The 27,520-nt window shown below is 42.0% G+C and overlaps 1 protein-coding gene across 1 annotated transcript; it reads right to left on the bottom strand.

Annotated features, from left to right (window-relative positions):
- Positions 1–747: 747 nt before the first annotated feature.
- On the bottom strand, positions 748–27,520 carry LOC138417524 (dihydrodiol dehydrogenase 3-like). The gene is made up of 10 exons (XM_069547892.1): positions 26,871–27,520; positions 24,453–24,585; positions 22,412–22,579; positions 21,458–21,574; positions 19,953–20,030; positions 19,419–19,541; positions 5,234–5,343; positions 3,927–4,092; positions 3,651–3,733; positions 748–1,009 (listed from the first exon to the last, which is right to left on the bottom strand). The coding sequence occupies exons 2-10, from the start codon at positions 24,534–24,536 to the stop codon at positions 967–969; spliced, it is 972 nt and encodes a 323-aa protein (XP_069403993.1). The 5' UTR covers positions 24,537–24,585; positions 26,871–27,520; the 3' UTR covers positions 748–966.

Below are 27,520 nucleotides of genomic sequence, written 5' to 3'. Positions count from 1 at the left end.
TAGCTTACAAAAATACTTACACTAAGTAAAAAAAAGTGTAAAACCTGTATATTGAAGATTATTTCAAATTGTAAATAAACATCCAAATATTTTATATAGGAGAGTCATGAAAGTATGAAATTAAATTTCTATTTTATGGCAAGAAAAATTTAACATGAAAAACTTTTCTCTACCTTTGCACTCCTCTCCCTCACTGTAAGTTGTGTGTCTGCATGATGCATGGACCAGACCTCCCACATCAGAGGGAAGACCTGCTTGACCTTGAAGAGTGACAGACAGACTCCTAGCATCAGTAAGCTCCTTAAAAGATAAATTCCTTCTTGACCTTGTAAGGGGTCACATGACCCACCATGATGATGCTTAGATCTGGATTATGTACACTGTCAATAATGTCTTTTCATGCAGAGCCCTCTGTCTCCAAAGCCTACATCCCTGTGCCTTGACTTCTAGAGGACAGAACAGTTCTCAGGCTTTCTGAGATGCTCTTCCTGGGTTATAGTTCTCAAATCTGACTTGAACAAAATTTTCCATTTCCCTCTTTTACTTTTTCCTTTTCTTTTTTTTCCGTTTCACATACAATATTATATATTTTTCAATGCCATTCTCCCAAATTATCCCACTCTCGCCCTCTCCCACAGTCCAAAAGACTGTTCTATACATCTGTGTCTCTTTTCTGTCTTGCATACAGGGTTCTCACTAGATCAACTAATTCATTTTTGACAAAAGAAAAGGCACCAGGAGGTTATCTTTATTTTCTATTCTTTTTCTTTTATTTTCCAATTATTTAGTTATCAGAGAAAACTAGAATTCATATTTGAAGTCTTCTTTATTTCATAAAAAAATTTTAATGATAAACAAGCTTCAAAAGTTCAGACACTTCTTTTAAACATCTCCACCAAGTACAGAAATGCTCTTCACAACCCTAGAAAAGAAGTTCTGGTAGAATGCATGGTGGACAGCTCACAGTCAATATTCTTCATAATATGGATACTCAGGATGATCAACAAAACTGAAAGAGAAAAAGGAGAAATAATTTATTAAATCTGTCATATTGTCACAGAGAGCATTACTATGTAGCTGCAGTCAGGATGGGCTAAAGATCTAAATCTGTTAACACATCCCATCTTCTCCCCCAACAAGCAGACATCAGGTTTCTGCTCCATGTGCACATGGCACCTGATGTCCAATCACAACATTCACATGTGATATTCACCCCACAGTGACAGGTAGTTTGAGTCAGGTTACAATTTATAAGAGGGCACAGACCTAAGGATAACTATGGAGGTCATTTCAGACACAGGTGGAACTTTTGACCCTAAGTGATGAGAAGGATCACAGTTAAGGAATTCTTTGCTGGTTTTCATAAATCCATTCAACAGAAAAACAAATATTAAGCACCCCTCCAATACAGTGTGCTTCCATTAAGGAATTACTATTAAATTGAAGAAATACCACATACACCTAAACAGTCTTACCTATAAAATGTGATTACTGCTTTCTTAATTTGTATCATATAACTACACTCGTTATTAATTAATATTACTGCTGTTTTCCTTCCTTATAGTCTGATTTTTCTTTCTAAATTTGTTCTTTTCAACTCAGTTCATTAAAGAGTGCATCCTGAGCCATTCCATGTGCCAGGAGCTGTGCTATTGAAATAAACCTACAAGGATGAGTAAGTCTAGGCATTCACAGAATAATGAAGGAGAGCACAGAATATACATAAAGCTCTTGAGGACAGAAAAGTAACTTGCTATTTTTCTTACTTTTCATCATGTCTTTTTTTCAGAATCATAATATACATATACATAAGTATGCAGGCATACTAAGTCGCTCAGTTGTGTCCAACTCTTAGTGGCCCTATGGACTATAGCCCACAGGCTTCTGTGTCCATGAGATCCTCCAGGCAAGAATACCGGAGTGAGTTGCCTGCATTCCTCCAGGGGATCTTCCCACCCAGGGTTCCAACCTGCATCTCTTATGCCTCCTGCATTGGCAGGCGGGCTCTTTACCACTACCGCCCCCTAGGAAGCCCATATATATGTGCGTGTGTGCTGTGTGCCAAGTCGCTTCAGTCGTGTCTCACTCTTTGCATCTCCATGGACTGTGGCCCACCAGGTTCCTCTGTCCACGGGATTCGCCAGGAAAATACCGGAGTGGGTTGCCATTTCCTTCTCCAGGGGATCTTCGCAACCCAGGGCTCCAACCTGCACCTCTTAGGTCTCCTGCATTGGCAGGTGAGTTTGTCACCATTTGCGCCAACCAGAAAGCCTACATGTAAATGTACATATAAACATATATATCTTCTTTACATACAAGGAGGCTTCCCAGTGTCTCAGTGGGTAAAAAACCTGCCTGAAATGCACGAGACACAGGAGACACGGATTCAATCCCCAGGTTGGGACGATCCCCTCAAGATGGGCATGGAAACCCACTCGAGTATTCTCGCCTGGAGAATCCCATGGGCAGAGGAGGCTGGCGGGCTATAGTCCATAGGGTTGCAAAGAGTCAGACACAACAGAAGCAACTGAACACTACAAACAAGGAGAGTTGTAAGATTTTCCGTTTGAAACTAAATCTTCATTGTATCACTAATTTGTGTTCCCTTTTCTCTAAACTCCCTCCCAGCATGTCTCTGTTTGAGTAGTCTTCTGTCTCTTCAGTCCTGACTTCCTCCAGCAGTATTTGGCAGCTGGAATTCCATGGTACTAACTAAGTAAAGTCAAGGAGGTAGGAGCTCCTCAGTGGGTGGACCCCTGAGGGAAAAAGTCTACACTGCGGTGAGTCTTGACTCAAGAAACTAGAGAGACCCAGACAATCTTACCAGGTGTGTCCAGCTAAGGACAGAAGTCTCTCTCTGGGGGGTCAGTCCATGATATACTCAAACTTCATTTGGTGACATTTTAAGGAAGAGGAAATGGGAGATGTGTTGGGGAAAAGGTCAATAAAGGGATAAATTTGGAAAAAATATATGGTGTCTTGGTAAAGAAAAGTCCATCAGGGAGAAAATCCACCAGACACTTAGGAGAGGGAGTGGAGCCAGGCTCACTGTGAATTTTCACACTGAAGCATGTTGGCCTTCATGGGGCCCTCCTCCAGAAATATCAACAATGTGTTCACAAATGTGTTAGGATAAGCAGGAATGTAACTCAGGATGGACTCCTTATTACACATCATTATACATCATTTCCTCCTGATTCTACAAAGAACTAAAGATGAAACATGCATCAGTCCCTGAAAGAAGGAGCCTGGTGGGCTACAGTTGATGGGGTCCAAAGAGTCAGACAAGACTGAGCAACTAACGCTTTCACTTTCCAAAAGAAGAATGGGCTGCAGGCCCTGTGCCCTCTATGTTTCCTGGGTCTCTGGGCCCTGAGAGGAGGTACACCAGCTACAACATAGTGAATTCACCACAGTCTCAACACTGGGGATTTTACTGATTGGCTGTCCTGGGCCCCAGTCACATTTCTGTTGATCAGAGATAGAAACCTAGAGGAAACCTCTGGTGTGAGGTCTGCAGGAAGCCCCTGGTGTACTCCTACACTGGAAACCAGGGCTGTCTCCCTGAAATTAAGCTTTAAGTAAGCTATTCCTCTGCTGATCTGTATGCTAGAGAAACAGTATTTGTGGAACATATGCAAGTCACTTACTGTTGCAAATCATAGTATCTTATATTGCTATTGAGGCCTTCTATTGCTTTCATCTCTTCTGGAGTCAGTTCAAAGTAAAACACCTGGAAAGAAGGAAGAATCACATTAAACTTTCCCCCAAGGAGCCGGCCTTCCCCCGGGGACTGGAGGACTTTCCAGCTGGATGGGGACAACCATGGGGAAAGGGAAGCTATGTCTGTCTTCAGTTAGACAAAGAATGCCCCTCATGAAGGATATTCCTTAAGAGCCCCCTCTGCCCACAGCCCCACTCATTACCTGTATGTTCTCTTTGATCCGCTTCCTGTTGTAACTCTTGGCCAAAACCACAACCCCGCGTTGTATCTGGTAGCGAAGGGCAACTAGAGCTGGGGTTTGCTTGTGCTTTTTGGCAATGGCAGAGAGAACCGGGTCCTCCAAGAGAAAGGGGAGGTTTGGGTTCACCCTGGAAGGAAATTCAGAAATGCCAAGGAGCTAAGACTAAGCACTCAGTTTATGAAGAGGCTTCCCAAACAGATCAGGTATGTCACCTCCAGACCAGTGCTTCTTAAAGTGTGGTCCATGAATCAGCATCATCAGCATCACCTCGGATCTTTTAGAAACACAAAATTCCATGGCTTTGCTGAAGACAATCTGATACAGAACCTCAAATATGTCACCAGAGTTGACTCATTGGAAAAGACTTTGATGCTGGAAGGGATTGGAGGCAGGAGGAGAAGGGGACGACAGAGGATGAGATGGCTGGATGGCATCACTGACTCAATGGACGTGAATCTGAGTGAACTCCAGGAGTTGGTGGTGGACAGGGAGGCCTGGCATGCTGCGATTCATGGGGTCACAAAGAGTCGGACATGACTGAGCGACTGAACTGAACTGATTCTGTGATTACAGATCTCTGCAGGTGATTCAGATGCATTATTGAGTTGAAACCAGGACTGCCAAACTCTTGGAATTTGTTTCTTTTTTACTTCTCTGTGGTTATTTTTCTTTTCTAATCAAAAGTAAAGACAATGGTATGAAAGGAGAACATCATGGGAAATATTGGGAAATATTTTGTTTTTCATTTTTTTCTAATTTTCACTTGTGTCAGGTGTTGATAAAAGCTGAGCAGTCTGAAAATAAAGACTGTGCATTTCATAATTATTTAAATTGTGCAGTTCTTCTACAAATGTTTAAAAAAATGGTGCAACTTGTACTTAGTTTTCAATCATGATAAACCTGGAAATTATGTATTATTATCCTGATTTTAGACATAAAGTGAGGGAGACTTGGTAAGTCTATTATACTAATGTGCTCATTATCCATAAATAAGTAAATTATGACAAAGCTTATGTCTTAGTTATCAATTGGGGGATTCTATAGAGATTTTAATGCAGACACTTGTGTTAAAATCTATATACAAGACACATGCAATGTAAGATATCAAGCTGGGTGATGAAAAGACAAAAGAGTATTTTTCCCAACTGTCTTCTCTCTCCTCTACCCTTTGAGAGTTATCTCCAAAGCACTGAGTACAGAATAATAATATTTTCTTCAAAAAATGAGTTTTAGATAAACTCCTTATGGCCATCCATAATGTTCATTACCACTGTAATGTTCGTTGGGCTCCCAGAGCACCATAGGCAACCAGGACAATATCGTGTGACTTGCAGAACTCCAGCAGTTTGCTCTGGTTGAGATAAGGGTGACATTCCACCTGTAGAAGCCAACAGAGAAGAGTGTCAGATTATATGAAAAGGTAACACACCAGAGAAACCTTGAAAGGAAGAATTATATATGCTAAAGAAAAATTGTCACATCAAATTACAACTGGAAGTATCAAGGAAAGATTTTTTAAACTTATATTTCTGTCCCCTGAAAAGGTAAAAAATAATGACATTACCGAGAACAAGTAATTCTATGGACCAGATCTTGGTTGCTGAACACCACTGAACAGACCAAGATATATGCCTAATTCCAGACCTGGGACAGGAAAAGAGCTGTCTAAGCTTTGGACATCAAACAACTCCAGAAAGAAGGAAATTGCACAGTCTTTTGAAGAAATATCTGAAGGTCAAAAGAACCAGTGTGATGAATTCCCATTGGTGACATTTCAGTAGATTTGAGCACCAAAGGGAATCATGAGTGAAAGCAAATGTAGCACACAGAGGCAAAATAAATCCCTGGGAGAGGAAGAAAGAGCAAAAACGCTTCTCTCCACAGATTGTGATTATTACAATGCATCTTTTTTCAGAAACTGACAGCTAATGTGAAGGAGTGCAGTGTTTTCCCCTATCTGAAAGGAATAGATGTATTTTATCCTGAATAATGACAGAATTTTACTTTTACAGTAAAATGTCAGATCAGAAGATTAAAAAGAGCATTTAAAATGGAAAATAATGAAAAACGTTCCAAAGAAATAATTAATTCAGTTGAAAGTCATCAATGGATTCTCAACCATTATGTGAAAACTTAGGGGAAATCAAACTTCCCCTGATGATGGTTATCATCCAACAGATGACTAGATAATTTCAAGAAGGAAAATACACATTTTCAAATAAAATATCCAGCTACTCAGGAAGCAAGAGTTCAAACTGGACATGGAACAACAGACTGATTTCAAATAGGAAAAGGAGTAAGTCAAGGCTGTATATTGTCACCCTGTCACCCTGCTTATTTAACTTATATGCAGAGTACATCATGAGAAACGCTGGACTGGAAGTAACACAAGCTGGAATCAGTTTTGCCGGGAGAAATATCAATAACCTCAGATATGCAGATGACACCACCCTTATGGCAGAAAGTGAAGACGAACTAAGAAGCCTCTTGATGAAAGTGAAAGAGGAGAGTGAAAAAGTTGGCTTAAAGCTCAACATTCAGAAAACGAAAATCATGGCATCCGGTCCCACCACTTTATGGGAAATAGATGGAGAAATAGTGGAAACAGTGTCAGACTTTATTTTTTGGGGCTCCAAAATCACTGCAGATGGTGACTACAGCCATGAAATTAAAAGATGCTTACTCCTTAGAAGGAAAGTTATGATCAACCTAGATAGTATATTCAAAAGCAGACATTACTTTGCCGACTAAGTTCTGTCTAGTCAAGGCTATGGTTTTTCCTGTGGTCATGTATGGATGGGAGAGTTGGACTGTGAAGAAGGCTGAGTGCCAAAGAATTGATGCATTTGAACTGTGGTGTTGGAGAAGACTCTGGAGAGTCCCTTGGACTGCAAGGAGATCCAACCAGTCCATTCTGAAGGAGATCAACCCTGGGATTACTTTGGAAAGAATAATGCTAAAGCTGAAACTCCAGTACTTTGGCCACCTCATGCAAAGAGTTGACTCATTGGAAAAGACTCTGATGCTAGGAGGAATTGGGGGCAGGAGGAGAAGGGGATGACTGAGGATGAGATGGCTGGATGGCATCATGGACTCGATGGAAATGAGTCTGAGTGAACTCTGGGAGATGGTGATGGACAGGGAGGCCTGGCATGCTGCGATTCATGGGGTCGCAAAGATTCGGACATGACTGAGTGACTGAACTGAACTGAACTAGCTTTTCCAGAAAAACAAAAGTGCTGTCCCTCCCAGTGGGACAACTTGTCACCATGCACTTCCTACCCGGGTTCATTTAGGGACAAAGCATGCAACTAACATTTTCTTGTCAAAATATTTAAACTTAATGTAGCAAGGAGTTCAGATTTAACTACTAATTTATGTAATCTAGGATTACATAAACAAGTCAATTAGCATCACAAAGTATCAATGATAAATACAGTGTGTTTCTGAAAACCTTGCCTGGATATCTTGGTAACACAATGACTGAGTGATCGTTTTACATTAAAAGAGCTTAAGGTGACTCAAAATTACATGTGAACCACAGTCAGACTCAGGTCACCAAAATACTGTTGCAGCCTGGCAGAGCAGACACCAGAACCTGCCCCATGGCTCAAGGGTGCGGCAAACGGTGCCCTCATGATTGTGCTAGTAAGCATGTTAAATGGACAGACTTGGGGCTGGGCGTGCTCTCTGCTCCGCTTCACTGCCAGCCCCTGCGTCCATCCCCGTGGAAACAAAACAAATGTTTCTGATCAACAGCGGAGCCTCACCTTTACTCCCTCTTTATGGTGTGTTGATCAAACTCCCCAGTATAGCTCTTCCCTAGTGATCTCATGACTTCTGCCCATAAAAGTGCGGGCTGAAAGGAGACATCTTGGCTTCCTGCCATGGAGAGCAGGAAGCAGGATCCCCTGATCCCCTGCTTACAAATTAGACGTGTCTGTCTTTTCATTACGTGCTCACCCCTGGTTCAGGTCTTTCTCACCCTCTGTGCTGACCATGGCAGGTGGCCCCTGAACAGGGACCTGAAGTCGGGAAGGATTCCCCAGAGGGAAAAAACTCAAAGTGAAGACAGTGAGCGGTAGCTGAGATGCCTGGATCACAACCAGGCCCTCAAACTCTAAGGGTGGGAAGCCCCTTGTTGTCCACATCAGGGTGTCCATGGGGAAAGACTTGAGTAAAGCTGAGAAACATCATCTCCAGCTTTTGAGGCACCTCCTCCAGACTGCAGGAGTGCAGGTGAAAGAGGTGCCATTGGCACAATTGCTAAGAGAGGTGGTTAAATAGAATCTTTAGTTTCCAGAAGAAGGCACTCTAGATACTGAAAATTGGGATCCAGTGGAAGAAAATTTGAAATCAGCACACAGGAGAGGGGATTGCATACCTATGATGGTATTCGACACCTGGGGGCTAGTGCGATTGGTCCTATACCCTTGACAGACTGAGAAATAATGTGAGAAGACGGTGTCCTCAAACATCTTGTTAACCCTTCCAGCCCTTTGCCACCCAAGCTCAATTTTCCTCCACTGGGTCCAGAAATGTCTCTAGAGGACAAACCACTGACATGGTCTCAGCAGGCCATGGCCTCCAGCCATCCTATGGGTGCTTTTGACATTGAAGACCATCTTGCTTTCCCTATCGATTACAGGCCCAACCCCAATAATCCCACTCAGGTTATTGCAACCCATGAAACTTTTGACATCAAGTTTTAAAGGAACTAATCTAGTGTTAGGCTGAACGGGGTCAATTCTCCGTATACATACATGGGAGCTATTGGAAATTTTCTAGCATGGGAGATGCTCTCCTTACGATGTTAAAATGCTAGCCAAACAGCTTTAAGTGGTCCCCAAAATTTACAGATTTTTGCCTTTTATATTGAATTGTGCCAATAGCTTCCCTGTATTAATTTGGTCAATGGAGATTATCTTACTTTTGAAATGCTCATAGTCACAGGGCAATACACCAGTCCAACAGCCCAGTTGACACTGGTGAGAGCATATGTACAGATTGCAAAATGCTGCTGAAGCAGGGGCAGACAGCATGAGAACCCAGCGAGCCTACTGGTTCATTTGTTAAAGTATTACAGAGACCCAGAAAAGAAATCACTGAATTTTAGACCGGCTCTCATCTTCTCTCCACCATCAAATTAATAGTCCTACAGTGGAGGACATTTTGTAAAAACAGTTAGCCTATAAAAATGTCAATAAAGATTGCCAGGCTGCCCTTAACACTATTTGTCAAAATGGCAGCCTTGGCGATATGTTGGAGAGTGTCAAAATGTTGGTACATAGGCTCACAAACAAACCAAGCTAACCCAAGCAATTTGTGCTGCCTTTAAAAATAATTTTAGCTCTTCCCATGCCAAATGCTTTCAATGTGGAAAACCCGGATACAGGAAAAAGGCTTGCTGTTCTGGGCCCAAAATAGATGTTACAATAGCTCCGCCTACTGGAGAAAATAAAACACCAGGACTTTTGTCAAAGGCTTTCTCAGCACAGTATACTAACGCATATATAAGGAATTTAGAAAGATGGTAACGATAACCCTGTATGCGAGACAGCAAGAGAGACACAGATGTATAGAACAGTTTTGGGACTCTGTGGGAGAGGGAAAGGGTGGGATGATTTGGGAGAATTGCATTGAAACATGTATAATATCATATATGAAACAAATTGCCAGTCCAGGTTCGATGCATGATACGGATGCTTGGGGCTGGTGCACTGAGACGACCCAGAGGGATGGTACGGGGAGGGAGGAAGGAGGGGGATTCAGGATGGGGAACACATGTATACCTGTGGCGGATTCATGTTGATGTATGGCAAAACCAATACAATATTGTAAAGTAATTAGCCTCCAATTAAAATAAATAAATTTATATTTTTAAAAAAGAAATGAAACACCAGGACAGTGTCCTAGGTACCAGAGAGGCAATCATTGGGCTAATCAATGCAGGTCAAAATTCCATAAGAATGGTTCCCCTTTGCAGCCAGGAAACCGCCATCAGGGCCAGCCCCAGGCCCCACAAACGGTGGGGGCATACACTGTGAGGATCTCCAGCACACCTTTCAGCCTATCTCCAGCCTCTCAGTCTCTACCAGTGGAAGTGCTGGGTTGGACCTCCCAACCTGAGTAACTGTTCGAATTAATGGATTGGATCCCCCCCAACCACCACCCAGTCACAATCCCTACTGGGATCCAAGGCCCCATTCCACCAGGGATCATAAGACTCATTCTGGGCAGAAGTGGCCTTACCCTTAGGTTCACTTCAGTTCAGTCGCTCAGTCGTGTCCGTCTCTTTGCGACCCCATGAATTGCAGCACGCCAGTCCTCTCTGTCCATCACCAACTCCCGGAGTTTACTCAAACTCATGTCCATCAAGTCAGTGATGCCATTCAGCCATCTCATCCTCTGTCATCCCCTTTTCCTCCTGCGCCCAATCCCTCCCAGCATCAGAGTCTTTTCCAACGAGTCAACTCTTTGCATGAAATGGCCAAAGAATTGGAGTTTCAGCTTCAGCATCAGTCCTTCCAATGAACACCAAGGACTGATCTCCTTTAGAAAGGACTGATTGGATCTCCTTGCAGTCCACAGGACTCTCAAGAGTCTTCTCCAACACCACAGTTCAAAAGCATCAATTCTTCGGTGCTCAGCTTTCTTCACAGTCCTACTCTCACATCCATCCTGGAAAAACCAGAGCCTTGACTAGATGGACCTTTGTTGGCAAAGTAATGTCTCTGCTCTTTAATATGCTACCTAGGTTGGTTATAACTTTCCTTCAAAGGAGTAAGTATCTTTAATTTCATGGCTGCAATCACCACCTGCAATGATCCAATATGCCTCTGGAGATCAGTGGAGAAATAACTCCAGAAAGAATGAAAGGATGGAGCCAAAACAAAGCAATACCCAGCTGTGGATGTGACTGGTCATAGAAGCAAGGTCCAATGCTGTAAATAGCAATATTGCCTAGGAACCTGGAATGTTAGGTCCATGAATCAAGGCAAATAGGAAGTGGTCAAACAGGAAATGGTAAGAGTGAACATTGACATTCTAGGAATCAGAGAACTAAAATGGACAGGAAAGGGTGAATTTAACTCAGATGACCATTATATCTACTACTGTGGGCAGGAATCCCTTAGAAGAAATGGAGTAGCCATCATGGTCAACGAAAGAGTCTTAAATGCAGTACTTGGATGCAATCTCAAAAATGACAGAATGATCTTTGTTTGTTTCCAAGGCAAACCATTCAATATCACAGTAATCCAAGCCTATGCCCCAACCAGTAATGCTGAAAAAGCTGAAGTTGAATGGTGCTATGAAGACCTACAAGACCTTTTAGAACTAAAACCCAGAACAGATGTACTTTTCATTATAGGGGACTGGAATTCAAAAGTAGAAAGTCAAGAAATACCTGGAGTAACAAGCAAATTTGGCCTTGAAATATGGAATGAAGCAGGGCAAAGGCTAATAGAGTTTCATCAAGAGAACACACTGGTCATAGCAAACATCCTCTTCCAACAACACAACAGAAGACTCTACACATGGACATCACCAGATGGTCAACACTGAAATCAGATTGATTATATTCTTTGCAGCCAAAGATGGAGAAGCCCTATACAGTCAGCAAAAACAAGACCAGGAGCTGACTGTGATCATGAACTCCTTATTGCCAAATTCAGACTTGAATTGAAGAAAGTAGGGAAAACCACTAGACCACTCAGGTATGACCTAAATGAAATCCCTTATGATTATACAGTGGAAGTGAGAAATAGTTTTAAGAGACTAGATATGATAGATAGAGTGCCTGATGAACTATGCACCAAAGTTCGTGACATTGTACAGGAGACAGGCCTTACCCTTCAGTTCAGTTCAGTTCATTTCAGTTGCTCAGTCATGTCCGACTCTTTGCGACCTCATGATTCGCAGCACACCAGGCCTCCCTGTCCATCACCAACTCCCGGAGTTCACTCAGACTCACGTCCATCAAGTCAGTGATGCCATCCAGCCATCTCATCCTTGGTCGCCCCCTTCTCCTCCTGCCCCCAATCCCTCCCAGCATCACAGTCTTTTCCAATGAGTCAACTCTTCACATGAGGTGGCCAAAGTACTGGAGTTTCAGCTTTAGCATCATTCCTTCCAAAGAAATCCCAGGGCTGATCTCCTTCAGAATGGACTGGTTGGATCTCCTTGTAGTCCAAGGGACTCTCCAGAGTCTTCTCCAACACCACAGTTCAAAAGCATCAAGGGCCTCCAAATTCTTCCTGGCCTTATTGACCAAGACTATTCAGGAGAAATTAAAGTTATGGCTCTCTCTCATTAATTCCATGTCACTCCTCAAGCTCAATAAATTGCTCAACTCTTTCCCTTGCCTTACCATGCCCTTAACAACTATAATCCTGTCACCAGAGGAGAACAAAGATTTGGGAGCACAAGTGATCAAGTAGTGTGCTTTACTCAACAAATAGTCTCAGATCAGCCCATATGTAAGGCTAAAATCCCAGGAAAAATGTTCTCTGAACTCTTAGATACTGGGGCTGATATTTCCACCATTACTTCTCCTCAATGGCCAGCTGATTGGCCCCTGACTGAACCCCAGGAAAAGATAATCAGGGGAACCTCAACAATTTGCTCAAAGTGCAACAGTTTTTCCTTGCCTGCTGCTGCTGCTGCTGTTCAGTTGCTTCAGTCATGTCTGACTCTGTGCAATCCCGTAGATGAAAGCCAACCAGGCTTCCCCATCCCTGGGATTCTCCAGGCAAGAACACTGGAGTGGGTTGCCATTTCCTTCTCCAATGCATGAAACTGAAAAGTGAAAGTGAAGTCACTCAGTCATGTCCGACTCTTTGCGACCCCATGGACTGCAGCCTATCAGGCTCCTCCATCCATGGGATTTTCCAGGCAAGAGTACTGGAGTGGGGTGCCATTCTCTTCTCCATCTTCCTTGCCTAGGGCCCAAAAAACAAACTGCTCACTTTCAACCTTTTATTGCAGACCTTCCCTGTAATTTATGGGGCAAAGATCTGCTTGCCCTTTGGCACCTAGTTCTCTCCAATGAGGAAAAGGTAGATCATATGATGGCAAGAATGGGGTGCCAACCAGCAAAAGAGCTAGGAAACATTTACAGGGAGATCCTTCTCCTTTACCTATTCATCCAAAACTAGACAGAAAAGGGCTAATTGAGGGCCATTAAAGTTTCTCTGCCACCACAAGCCACACCTCTAACATGATTTACATCTAAACCTGTATGGGTGGATCAATGGCCTCCAGCAAGGGAGAAACTTATACATTTACAAGCCTTGGTAGAAGAACAGTTTCAAGCAGGACACAGAGAATGCTAGTCCTTGGAATACTCCAGTTTTCACAGTCCATAAAAAATCAGGCAATGGAGGCTGCTTCATGAGCTTTGAGCTATTAATGCAGTAATGCAACCCATGGGGAGCTTGTAGCCTGGACTCCCATCCCCTTCAGCCTTACAACAGAATTGGCCAATTATAGTTTTGGATCTTAAAGATTGTTTTTATACAATCTGCTTAGCCCCATAAGACAAAGAAAAATCTGCATTTTTGGTACCCAATATTAACCAGCAAGCCCCCATGAAACATACCAATCAAAAATGTTGTCTCTGGGGATGATGAGTCTACAAGTCTTCAAGATGGCAAAGCAGAAGGACATGTGCCCGTCTTCTCCTGTGAGAACTCCAGAATTACAACTCACTGCTGAACAACTGTCAACAGGAGAATGTTAGATCCCACTCAAAAAAGATACCCCACATCCAAGAGCTAAGGAGAAGCCTCAGCAAGACAGTAAGAGGGGCAAAATCACATTTGGAATCAAATCTTGTACCCGCCAGAGACCTCGGAGGGCTCAAACAAACCTTGTGTGGACCAGGACACAGAGACCCCATAGAGACTGAAACAGAACTGTGTTTGAGTCTCTCCTGCAGAGTTAAGGGTCAGCAGTGGCCTGCCATACCCCTCAGTCAGTCTCTCCCATCAGGAAGTTACTGTAAGCCTATTATCCTTATCCATCACAGGACAGACAGATGAAAACCACAGTAACAGAAAACTAACCAAACTGATCACATTGACTATAGCCTTGTCTAACTCAATGAACTATGAGCCATGCCATGTAGGGCCACCCAAGACAGACAGGTCGTGGTGGAGAGTTCTGACTAACGATATCCACTAGAGAAGGGAATGGCAAACCACTTCAGTATTCTTGCCTTGAGAATCCCATGAAAAGGCAAAATTATAGGACACTCAAAGATGAACTCCCCAGGTCAATAGGTGCCCAATATGCTACTGGAGATCAGTGGAGAAATAACTACAGAAAAAAATGAAAAGACAGAGCCAAAGCAAAACAACGCCCAAGTGTGGATGTGACTGGTGATGGAAGCAAAGTTCGCTGCTGTAAAGAATGATATTGCATAGGAACCTGGAATGTTAGGTCCATGAATCAAGGCACATTCAGTTCAGTTCAGTTCACTTCAGTTGCTCAGTCGTGTCCGACACTTTGTGACCCCATGAATCGCAGCACACCAGGCCTCCCTGTCCATTACCAACTCCCGAGTTCACTCAGATTCACGTCCATCAAGTCAGTGATGCCATCCAGCCATCTCATCCTCGGTCGTCCCCTTCTCCTCCTGCCCCCAATCCTTCCCAGCATCAGAGTCTTTTCCAAAGAGTCAACTCTTCGCATGAGGTGGCCAAAGTACTGGAGTTTCAGCTTTAGCATCATTCCTTCCAAAGTAATCCCTGGGCTGATCTTCTTCAGAATGGACTGGTTGGATCTCCTTGCAGTCCAAGGGACTCTCCAGAGTCTTCTCCAACACCACAGTTCAAAAGCATCAATTCTTCAGCACTCAGCCTTCTTCACAGTCCAACTCTCCCATCCATACATGACCACAGGAAAAACCATAGCCTTGACTAGACAGAACTTAGTCGGCAAAGTAATGTCTCTGCTCTTGAATATACTATCTAGGTTGGTCATAACTTTTCTTCCAAGGAGTAAGTGTCTTTTAATTTCATGGGTGCAGTCACCATCTGCAGTGATTTTGGAGCCCCAAAATATAAAGTCTGACACTGTTTCCACTGTTTCCCCATCTATTTCCCATGAAGTGATGGGACCAGATGCCATGATCTTCATTTTCTGAATGCTGACCTTTAAGCCAACTTTTTCACCCTACTCTTTCACTTTCATCAAGAGGCTTCTTAGTTCGTCTTCACTTTCTGCCATAAGGGTGGTGTCATCTGCATATCTGAGGTTATTGATATTTCTCCCAGCAATCTTGATTCCAGCTTGTGTTACTTCCAGTCCAGCATTTCTCATGATGTACTCTGCATATTGGAAGTGGTCAAACAGGAGATGGCAATAGTGAACATTGACTTTTTAGGAATCAACAAACTAAAATGGACTGGAAGGGGGGAATTTAACTCAGATTGTGATTGCAGCCATGAAATTAAAAGATGCTTACTCCTTGGAAGGAAAGTTATGACCAACATAGATAACATATTAAAGAGCAGAGACATTACTTTGCCAAAAAAGGTCCATCTAGTCAAGGCTATGGTTTTTCCAGTAGTCATGTATGGATGTGAGAGTAGGACTGTGAAGAAAGCTGAGCACCGAAGAATTGATGCTTTTGAACTGTGGTTTTGGAGAAGACTCTTGACATTCCCTTGGACTGCAACCAGTCCATTCTAAAGGAAATCAGTCCTGGGTGTTCATTGGGAGGACTGATGCTGAAACTGAAACTCCAATACTTTGGCCACCTCATGCAAAGAGTTGACTTATTGGAAAAGGTCCTGATGCTGGGAGGGATTGGGGGCAGGAGGAGAAGGGGATGACAGAGGATGAGATGGCTGAATGGCATCACCGACTAGATGGACATGAGTTTGAGTAAACTCCGGGAGTTGGTGATGGACAGGGAGGACTGGAGTGTTGCAATTCATGGGGTCACAAAGAGTAGGACAAGATGAGCAACTGAACTAACTGGCTGACTGACTGACTGACCATTAATTACATCTACTACTGTGGGCAAGAATCCCTTAGAAGAAATGGAGGAGCCATCACAATCCCCAAAAGTGTTCGAAATGCAGTACTTTGATACAATTTCAAAAACAACAGAATGATCTCTGTTTGTTTATAAGGCAAACTATTCAATATCACAGTAATCCAAGCCTATGCCATGACCAGTAATGCTGAAGAAGCTGACTTTGAATGGTTCTATGAAGATCTACAACACCTTCTAGAACTAACATCCAAAAAAGTTATCCTTTTCCTTACAGGGGACTGGAATGCAAAAGTAGGAAGTCAAGAGACACCTGGAGTAACAGGCAACTTTGACTTTGGAGTACAAAATGAATCAGAACAAAGGTTAACAGTTTTGCCAATAGAACACAATGGTCATAGCAAACACCTTCTTCCAACAACACAAGCGAAGACTCTACATATGGGCATCACCAGATGATCAATACAAAAATCAAATTGATTATATTCTTTGCAGCCAAAGATGGGGAAGCTCTGTACAGTCAGAAAAAAACAAAACTGGGAGCTGACTATGACTCAGATCATGAAGTCCTTATTGAGAAATTCAGACTTAAATTTTAAAAAGTAGGGAAAACCGCTAGACCATTTAGGTATGACCTAAATCAAATCCTTTATGATTTTACAGTGTAAATGAAAAATAGATTGAAGGGATTCGATCTGATAGAGTGCCTGAAGAACTATGGACAGAGGTTCTTGACTTGGTACAGGAGGCAGTGATCAAGACCAACCCTAGACAAAGAAATGCAAAAAGGCAAAACAGTTGTCTGAGGAGGCCTTACAAATAGCTATGAAGAGAAGAATACTGAAAGGCAAAGAAGAAAAGGAAAGATATACCCCTTTGAATACAGAGTTCCAAAGGATAGCAAGGAGAGATAAGAAAGCCTCCCTCAGTGTCAATGCAAAGAAATAGAGGAAAACCATAGAATGGGAAAGAATAGAGATCTCTTCAAAAAAATTGGAGAAAATGCTCCAAGGGAACATTTCATGCAAAGATGGGCTCAATAAAGGACAGAAATGGTATGGACATAACAGAAGCAGAAGATATTAAGAAGAGGTGCAAGGATGCACAGAAGAATTATACAAAAAAGATCTTCACAACCCAGATAATCACGATGGTGTGATCACTCATCTAGTGCCAGACATCATGCAATGGGAAGTCAAATGGGCTTAGGAAGTATAACTAGGAACAAAGCTATTGGAAGTGATGGAATTCCAGTTGCGCTATTTCAAATCCTAAAAGATGATGCTGTGAAAGTGCTGCTCTCAATATGCCAGCAAACTGGGAAAACTCAGCATTGACCACAAAACTGGAAAATATCAGTTTTCATTCCAATCCCAAAGAAAGGCAATGCCAAAGAATGCTCAAACTACCACACAATTGTGCTCATCTCACATACTAGTAAAGTAATGTTTAAAATTCTCCAAGCCAGGCTTCAGCAATACACGAACTGTGAACTTCCACATATTCAAGCTGGATTTGGAAGAGTACGAGGAAACAGAGATCAAATTGGCAACATCTGCTGGATCATTGAAAAAGTAACAGAGTTCCAGAAAAACATCTACTTCTGCTTTATTGAGTATGCCAAAGCCTTTGACCATGTGGATCACAACAAACTGGAAAATTCTTCAAGAAATGGGAATACAAGACCACCTTACCTGCCTCCTGAGAAATCTGTATGCAGGTCAAGAAGCAACAATTAGAACCAGATATGGAATAACAGGAAAGGAAAGTGAAGCTGCTCAGTCACGTCCAATTCTTTGTGACCCCATGGACTGTGGCATACCAGGCTCCTTCTTCCATGGGGTTTTCCAGGCAAGGGTACTGGCGTAGGTTGCCATTTCCCTCTCCAGGGGATCTTCCCAACCCAGGAATCGAATCCGGGCCTCCCACATTGCAGGCAGACGCTTTACCATCTGAGCCACCAGGGAAGCATGGAACAACAGACAAGTTCCAAGTGGGAAAGGAATAAGTCAAGGCTGTATGTTTTCACATACAGAGTAGGCAGAGTACATCTTGTGAAATGCCTGGATGGATGAAGCACATGCTGGAATCAAGATTGCTGGGAGAAATATCAGTAGCCTCAGATATGCAGATGACATAACCCTTATGGCAGAAATTGAAGACAAACTAAGAACCTTTTGATGAAAGTGAAGCAGAGTGAAAAAATTGGCTTAAAAATTCTACATTCATAAAATAAAGATGATGGCATCTGGTTCCTACACTTCATGACAAATAGATGGGAAACAATGGAAACATGGCAGACTTTATTTTCTTGGACTCCAAAATCACTGCAGATGGTGGCTGCAGCCATGAAATTAAAAAATGACTCCTCCTTGGAATGAAAAACTGTGAGAACAACCTAGACAGCATATTAAAAAGCAGACAGGGTACTTTGTCAACAAAGGACTGTCTAGTCAGAGCTATGCTTTTTCTAGTAGTCATGTATGGATTTGAGAGTTGGACCATAAAGAAAGCACAGTGCCAAAGAATTGATGCTTTTGAAACTGTTGTGTTGGGGAAGACTCTTGAGAGTCCCTTGGAGATCCAAACCAGTCACTCTTAAAGGAAATCCTTCCTGAATGATCATTGGAAGGACTGATGCTGAGGCTGAAACCCCAATACTTTGGCTACCTGATTCAAAGAACTGAGCCATTGGAAAAGATCTGATGCTGGGAGAGATTGAAGTCAGGAGGAGAAGGGGACAACAGAGGATAAGATTGTTGGCTGGCATCAACAACTCGATGGACTTGAGCTTGAGTAAGCTCTGGGAGTTGGTGATGGACAGGGAGGCCTGGTGTGCTGCAGTCCACGGGGTTGCAAAGAGTCAGTCATGACTAAGCAACATAACTGAAATATTCTGAAATCACAATATCTGCTCTAAATCCTGAGTAACTCTTCCATCAACTGTTAGGATCAACAAAGCATTTAACTTCATGCTCTAACCTGGGTGACTCTCATAGTCTCCAGCACATTTCTTTGTACTGTGCTCACTGTTGAAGCTGGCATACCAAGACTAAGGATTTAGGCATCCAAACCCCATACAAATGCTTAACACCTATCTCACTTGTTTTTTTCTCTATTTATTTCCCATTCTGTGTTTTCATGGTCTTCCTTCCTGTATACAGTTTCATCTGAGCACTTCCACACCTGATTTCTGGTCATGCTTTCAGCTCAGGGAAACACGTCCTTCCTCTATGTTCTAGAAGCAGGACGCCATCCCCAACTTTTCCACCCAGAGTTTATCAAAGATACTGTTATAGATTCTATTCACACAGTCCGGACACAGGCTCAGCTCTGTAGACTTCACTCTCTTTAAATGTCAGATGAACAGGAGTGAAGGACAGACAGACATCAGGCTCCAGTGCAAGGAGGTTCTGAAGAGCAGGAGGGAGAGGAGCCGAACTACTCACCTGATTGCAGACGGGCTTGTACTTGAGCCCTGGCTTGTTCAGGATCTTCTCCAGCTGCTTGTGGTTGAAGTTGGACACCCCGATGGACTTGGTCAGCCCTGCATCCTTACACTTCTCCAGGGCCTGGGAGGGAGGGGTGGTGAGCAGTCACTTGGCATGGGTAATATAGCAATAAGAAATGCTGAGAAATCATTAAGAGGGTCTCTGGTCAAGAATTAGCATTGCTTATCAAGGAGATAAAGGGAGAAAAGGTCATGACACAAGAAGAAGAAATATCATCTCCTTAGAAAACCTTGGAGAAGAAGGTCACATGTAAGGAAAGAGATGCCTATCTACACTCTCCCAAATTCTCCATTTCATTCCTCTCTGTGAATATTTGATCAATGGTTCCCTCCCCACAACCCCAGCATCCCAGCCCTTAGATTCATGAACTGCTGAATCTAATGGTCCACAGCCCATTCTCACAGGTGGAAGAGATGATGGAGGTTCCCCCTCTTCTGGCTCCTCTCCCGGTTCTCTCCTCCCCAGACTCACCTCCCATGTAAGACAGAGATCCACGGAGTCAAATATCGGTTTTCCATTTTCATCTGTTGGGAAAATTGCCTCCCCTGGCTGGAATAGAAGCAGTCATTTCAGAGATGTCACCAAACAATTTCTCCACATTTAGCCAGCCTGCCAGGCACATCTGGGTCTAGGATGCTAAACCTCCATGAGGTCCATTTACTTTCTGCATACTAATATTTGCAAAGGGATTTGAAAATAGAGTTATCAGCAATGTCTTTAGAAGGCAGTTTTCCAGTAATCTCTTATACAAACTATATGTTTTGATAGATATAATTTTCCTACATTTTCCTGGGAACTCTCAGTGCCTTAAGTGAAATTTTTTCTGCCCCTTATAACTTTCCTCTTGCAAAATGCCTCTATTGTGCAGGGAGTGACAGTAAGTTATGCCTTACTGCTGGCATAAAAATTGCAATCTTGACCTGGACTAAATATAAAAATTCCCTTTTCACTCTGAACATCTGATAGCTTCAGGGCATACACATGAACCAGCAAGGTTCTCTTTAGGTTGATAAGCTATGTGGAAGAAGCAGACATACTCTCAAATATTCTGGACAATGAGGCTTGAACAGATCAAAGTCATTCTGCCACCCATGGAAAATGCTGAGATAAAAATAAAGCAAACCAAGAGTGATGTCATTATAAGGAATAGAAAAACAGTGACATTTCTGTCAAGTATTAGGAATCCTTAAATCTATGTAGATGGGAATTACCATCTACATAGTCCAATAAACTCCTTGGCAAAGGATAGCTTGAGCAGAATTCTGTATTCTAAAAAGGAGTTCTGCATAATAGATGTTGTTTTTGTTGTTTTGTTTCGGCTGTGCCATGGGTTTGCTGTATCTTAGTTCCCTGAATAGGAATTGAACCCACTCCCTCAAAACACCCTGACTCAGCACTGAAAGCACATAATCCTAACCACTGGAACAACTGGAAAATTTCCCCTCTACATAATACAGTTCTTAATGGCTAAGTGCAGTTTGCAAACCTCACTGTGAATACAGGCGACAGTGGAGGCCAGGTCTCCAAAGTCCTGAGAAGACAGTGATTACACCCACCCAGAAGGACACCACCAAATCCATGAAACATGAAAGGACGAGAGATGAAATGACCTCATCCTGTTCAGGTGTGAGGTCATGTCAGCGCTCAGCACCAGACTCTGGATATGAAATCCCATCTCCCAGGCCTAATCAGCACCATGCACAGAACTCGCTTATTTCTACTTCCCACAGGACTCGCTTATTTCTACTTCCTCAAGATTTTGAGACAGAGTCTCAGATTATTTAATTTGTTTCTCTGGAGGTAGATAAGAGATTCAAAGAATCTCCCCAAAAAGATGAACACAAATGATAATTTAGGGGATTCTGCTCTAGTGTAATCATTCCTTCAACCTAAGAAAAATCTTGTCAACCATCCATGGAAGTTATAGACATTCTGACCCAAGAAATAGAACAGAGGTGATCACCCAAAGCACCTACCATCAAAGCCACTGGTTGATGAATAATGTAGAGATCGACATAGTCCAGTTGAAGATCTTTCAGTGACTTTTCCAATGCTGGTCGGACCAACTCCGGACGAAGGGACGTGGACCAAACCTGCAGGGATTAAAGGGAGCTGTGGGAAATGAATGCTTCATGTAATTTTGTTTGACTTATTTCACTTAATAACTAGACATTATTATTGGTTAGAAAGAGATCTCTATGGGAAAAAGTTCCATTTCTTCTTGAGTTCTACTGTTTAACCTATCCATGTAAACTTCATTATTTTATTGAATTTATCATCTGTACATCTTTCACAATGGAATGAAATGAATCAAGATATAAATAACTTTATCAAATGATTACCATACCCATCAACTGACCTATGCTTGATAGAGTATAAAAGTAGAACCTTAGTCTAATTTGACCAAACAATCCATCTTCTCAAAATTAATTACTATCTTCTTTACATAACTATAGGGGAAAATGCTTTGAACACTTTAATATGAGCAGAACATAATTCAAGAAACTTTGGCTAGATCTTGTATAATACACTAAGTGTCTCTCCCAATGCTCTCTTACTCTTGGAGCTGAGAACTGAGATTCAGAATGTGAAGAAATTTGAGAAACTCACCCAGATGATAAGAAAAGCTATAATCTGCTCCCAGGTCTGTCTGATTCATTTGCCCGTAATAAATTACACTGCTCTGGCCAGGGCTCAAAGAAATAAAGTGACTTTCATGTAAAATTAAAATTTGAGTACACCATGATGATAAAGCTCTAGTTACACTCTTTTGGGAGGGGAGGACACAGTGAGAGGAAAAGGATGCTAGATTTAAGATACAAACAAGTGTGAAAACAGTGGTACCAATAAGCACCTTCACCAAACTACTGATGTTATTACCAAACTGTCATCTGCCCCAGTCACTTGCACACACGCAACACACACAGCACCTTTGAAGTGTAGAATATGTCTTCTCTTTTCACAGTGCCATCAGCAATCTTGCTTCGAATGGCCTGGCCAACCTGCTCTTCATTTTGGTATGCATGAGCACTATCAATATGCCGGAACCCAGCCTCTATAGCAAATTTGGTGACCTCCACAGCTTCACTCTTAGGAACCTACATAAGCAACAAAAATAGTAATTGAATATCCAAATGATTAAGAGACTGCTAAGGCACAAGCTTGATCTTACAAAGAACCAACATTGCTTCATGCATTTGATTCATTCTGCATGTGTGGTAAGGAACCCATAATACTTTCCCTGCATGTTCCTGGTCAGTGATTAAATGGACACCCAGGAACCCTTCAACCCCAGGCTATCACTGGTTGATCACAGGCATCAGAGGACCCAAATACCCTCTAGGTTCAGTAATCTGGTGGTAAAACTCAAAGGACTCAGAATAAAATTGTAGTCATGGATATGATTTATAAAGTGAGAGTTTGAAGCAAAATCAATAAAAGTACAAGGGGACGGTAAATACATCAAGAAACCAGGTGAAAGCTTCTAAGACCTCTGTCTACCAGTGTAACCACACAGAAAACACCAAATAAATGCTGTATCTATTCAAGGTGTACAAAGTGATGTTCTCTTATAACTATCCATTGTTAATGATTACCACATTCTAGCTAGTTAGCAGATCCATCATCTCACATAGCTAACTTCTGGGGTGTTTTCATGAGAATACTTAACATCTATTAACTATAGTCACCATACTGTACATCAGGTAGATTTATCTCATTACAGAAGGTCTGGATCTTGGACCAACATCTTTCCATTTTTCTTAACCTTGTCCCAGTTTCTGGTCACCATTACTCTATACTCTGCTTCTATGGGTTCACTTTTTCAGATTCTACCTATGAAGAGAACATGCAGTATTTGTCTTTCTATTTCTGGCTTATTTCACTTAGCTTAATGTTCTCCAGGCTCATCTGTGTGGTTGCAAATGGTGGGATTAGCTTCCCTTTTCAAGCTGAATAATATTGCAATATGATTCTGTAATCCAGGATCTTTCATGTTTCAAGCAGGTAGATGTTTGGTCCAAGTCCCCCCTGTTGGATCTAGTCTTGGTTTCCTTATGATCACACGCCTTTTGGGGTATACTGAGGAATGAACCAGTGAGCTCTATACTAGCCTGGACCCTTCCCTCTACTCATCACATTTTACAAAGTGAACAATCCCATCTTTTACCTGTAAAATGTCTTCTGTTCTATAAATTAGAAAAGTGAGATTCAAAGTTTGAAGAACAGTCCATTGTCATAACTATATACTCTAAAAGCAAGATGGACAGCAAAGTTTCTGGCTTCCAGTCTAGAGGCTTGTCCACTAGTCTCTCTTATGCCTAAGGACTGAAAACTATAATAAAAAGGCATTACAAAATCCAAGGATACAGTACAAAGCCTGGCATGTAAGATTGTAGCATATCCCCTCAAATGATAGTATAGTTACCATCAGAAAAAGTTTCCAAGCAGAAACAGAAGTACAAGGCCAAACATAGCTGGAATGTGTCTTGCCTGGCACCGAGCAGGTATGCCACAGGAGAAAGGCAATTCTCTCCCACTAGATTTCAGTCACCTCATCTTTAGGCCCTCCCACCTCAATTATTTCACTGGGTCATGTTTTTCTGGAAGGAGGAAAGATTTCTGAAGTGAAATATACAGAAAACACCACCATTGCAATTGCTCTCAAAGTCAAGCTGCTGACAGTTAGTGATCTTGACAGCTGAATCTCACTCTTCTGCCAAGCTGGGAAAGAGATAGAAACTGGAGGGGAACCCAGAGTAATCTGCAGGTGAGCACAGCCTCAGACTCTGATGCAGAGTGAAGACTGGATGCTCTCTCCCTTTTCACAAGGCATGGTTCTAGCCTGGTTAGTGGAACCACATGATGCTCCCAAAGTCACCCAGGAACTCAATGCTTAAGAATCTTAACCTCCTTCCACTCATGTTACATCTACTTACTATTTATATCTCAACCCCAAACCACTACACTTACCTCTGGAGGTGCACCGGTGCCAAATCCCAAGGCAGGAATGAAGTGGCCATCATTAAGCTTCACTCTCTGACTTTTTGGATCCATTGTCTGTTTGGCTTCTACGACTAAGCAGACTCCGATTTTTCTCTTCTGCCTTCACAGGTTATAAATGTCAGTGAGGTAATGCCCTAGCTGTACTCTCCAATGTTAGCAGATACATTGTAGGAGGGGCAAAGTAAAACCAGTACCCCGGGGATAGGATAAGAAAAAGATTGAAGTCAATTAACTTGTTTGCATTTTTATCAGTATAATCATTAATTACACTGATTGAATCATTGACCTGAGGTTAAATCATTAACCATAGATATGCAGATAATACCACCTTTATGGCAGAAAGAGAAGAAGAGTAAAAGAGCCTCTTTATGAAAGTGAAACAGGAGAGTGAAAAAGTTGGCTTAAAACTCAATATTCAGAAAACTAAGATCATGGCCTCTGTCCCATTACTTCATGGCAAATAGATGGGGAAACAGTAGAAACAGTGACAGATTTTATTTTCTTTGGCTCCAAAATCACTGCAGATGGTGACTACAGCCACGAAATTAAAAGATGATTGCTCCTTGGAAGGAAAGTTATGACCAATGTAGACAGCATATTAAAAAGCAGAGAAATTACTTTGCCAACAAAGGTCCGTCTAGTCAAAGCTATGGTTTTTCCAGTAGTCATGTATGGAAGTGAAAGTTGGACTATAAGGAAAGCTGAGTGCCAAAAAACTGATGCTTTTGAAATGTGGTGTTGGAGAAGACTCTTGCGAGTCCCTTGGACTGCAAGGAGATCCAACAAGTCCATCCTAAAGGAAATCAGTCCTGAATATTCATTGGAAAAACTGATGCTAAAGCTGAAGCTCCAATCCTTTGGCCACTTGATGGGAAGAACTGACTCATTTGAAAAGGCCCTGATGCTAGGAAAGATTGAAGGCAGGAGGAGAGTGGATGACAGAGAATGAGATGGTTGGATGGCATCACCAACTCAATGGACATGAGTTTGAGTAAACTCCAGGTGTTGGCGATGGACAGGGAGGCCTGGCATGCTAAAGTCCATGGGGTCGCAAAAAGTCAGACACAACTGAGCAACTAAACTGACTGAGCTGAATCGTTAATTATATAATGATGAGATTGACTGAACAGTTATTGACCATATATTAGACTAGAAACCTCCACATAATTTTTTCATTGTCTAATATGAAGCTTGTGCTGTGCTTAGTTGCTTGCTCATGTACAACTCTTTTGACCCCATGGATTGTATTACACCAGGCTCCTAGTCCATGGGATTCTCTAGGGAAGAAAACTGGAGTGGATTGCCATGTCCTCTTCCCAATGGATCTTTCCAACCCAGGGATTGAACTCAGGTCTCCCGCATTACAGGCAGATTCTTTATCGTCTGAGGCACCAGGGAAGCCCATATGTTAGACTAGAAACTTCCACACAATTTTTTTTCATTTTTCTAATATGAAGCTTGATTTTGATCAAACATCAGTTGAAATAATTAACTATCTTACAATATACACATACTAACATACAGCGAAGTGAAACTCACTCAGTCATGTCTGACTGTTTGTGATCCCAGTCCTATATAGTCCAGGCCAGAATTCTCCAGGCCAGAACACTAGAGTGGATAGCCTTTCCCTTCTCCAGGGGATCTTTCTAACTCGGGGATCAAACCCAGATCTCCCGCATTGCAGGCAGGTTGTTTACCCACTGAGCTATCAGGGAAGCCCCTTATACACACGCACACATATAGAGAATCACACAATTTAAGGGAGTAATTAATAAGCATTTTTCAAAATATTATTTCTTAATAAAGAAAACTTCAAATGAAAATAAATTTGCCTTTTTACTTTTCTCACCACCATAATTATGTTGCTATCCAGACCTGACAGTGGTGATATCCTGAAAAGAATACCAAAACCACACATTCTAACAAAGTGTTTTTTTGAGATTAATTATTTAATAGTTTCTGAATACCATGTGCAGTGTGCAAACAGACCCTTACAGGGGTTAATCCTTGGACTTAGTTATATAACTTTTTAGAAAGATATCATAATGGAAATGCTAACGATTTTATTTACTTCATTATCTTGGTCAGTGGTTACTCATAAAAGAAGAATCTGTACACAAGTTAAATTGTTACAAATATGGGAAGAGTCAGGGAAATCAAGATGTATTGATACTATGGGATGTTGTAAAGCTAGAAGTATTGAATTCTCCTTTAGAAATATGAGAAAACAATCAGAAAACAGATGAAAAACCTCACAGGAGCTCTAGAAATGAATAAAATCTACAGGAAACATTAAACACACTATCAGGAAACATTAAACACACTATCAGGAAAATTCCAGAACAGAGCAGAAGGTCATTTCATCATGTTTTTACTCCCACTTACCTCTCCTCTGACTTCTACACTGCAGTCTCAATCTGTAAAGGGTGGCAGTTCAGTTTCCTGTTGCCTCCAGCAAACCAGATTGATCACAAAAACCTTAATGCAAAGTTCCGACCTATTTGGATGTTGCCTGGAGACTGGTATCTGTTTTTCATAAACCTAAGCTTAAACTAAAGAGCAGCTGGAGTGGCTTAGCACTGTTGCAGGGAGACTATATATATATGGGGCCAGGGACAAGGAATTAAGGGTGGAGACATAGACTAGAGCATATAAAACCTTGAATAGAAACAGGGTGTGGATTTAGGGGACAGAGGACATTCAAAAACAACCATATATTCAGGAGAATCAAAGAGGCACACCTACTCTAGGCAAGATGCTGACTCAGAAATGAACTCAGTGCCCTTAGCTTAACTATTGGGGTAATCCAAGGACTAAAGCATGCCAAGTTAACTAGTGAAAGCCAGTCAGGACATGGCACAAATCTACAAAGAGTGGGTATTTTGTCCTTGTTTCAAGTGCCCAGTTGTAAACACACTCACACCCCATACACATAAAACTCAATATGCATCAAAGACTGACACATACAAGACACAAATATGGAAGTCTTAGAAGAGAAACTAGAGGGGAAACTTCATGGCATTAGATTTGGATAT

Source organism: Ovis canadensis, chromosome 13 (genome assembly GCF_042477335.2).
Source record: "Ovis canadensis isolate MfBH-ARS-UI-01 breed Bighorn chromosome 13, ARS-UI_OviCan_v2, whole genome shotgun sequence".
Lineage (NCBI taxonomy): Eukaryota > Metazoa > Chordata > Mammalia > Artiodactyla > Bovidae > Ovis > Ovis canadensis.
The sequence above is the reverse complement of the archived record's forward strand: the minus strand, read 5'-3'. Positions and strand labels throughout refer to the sequence as shown.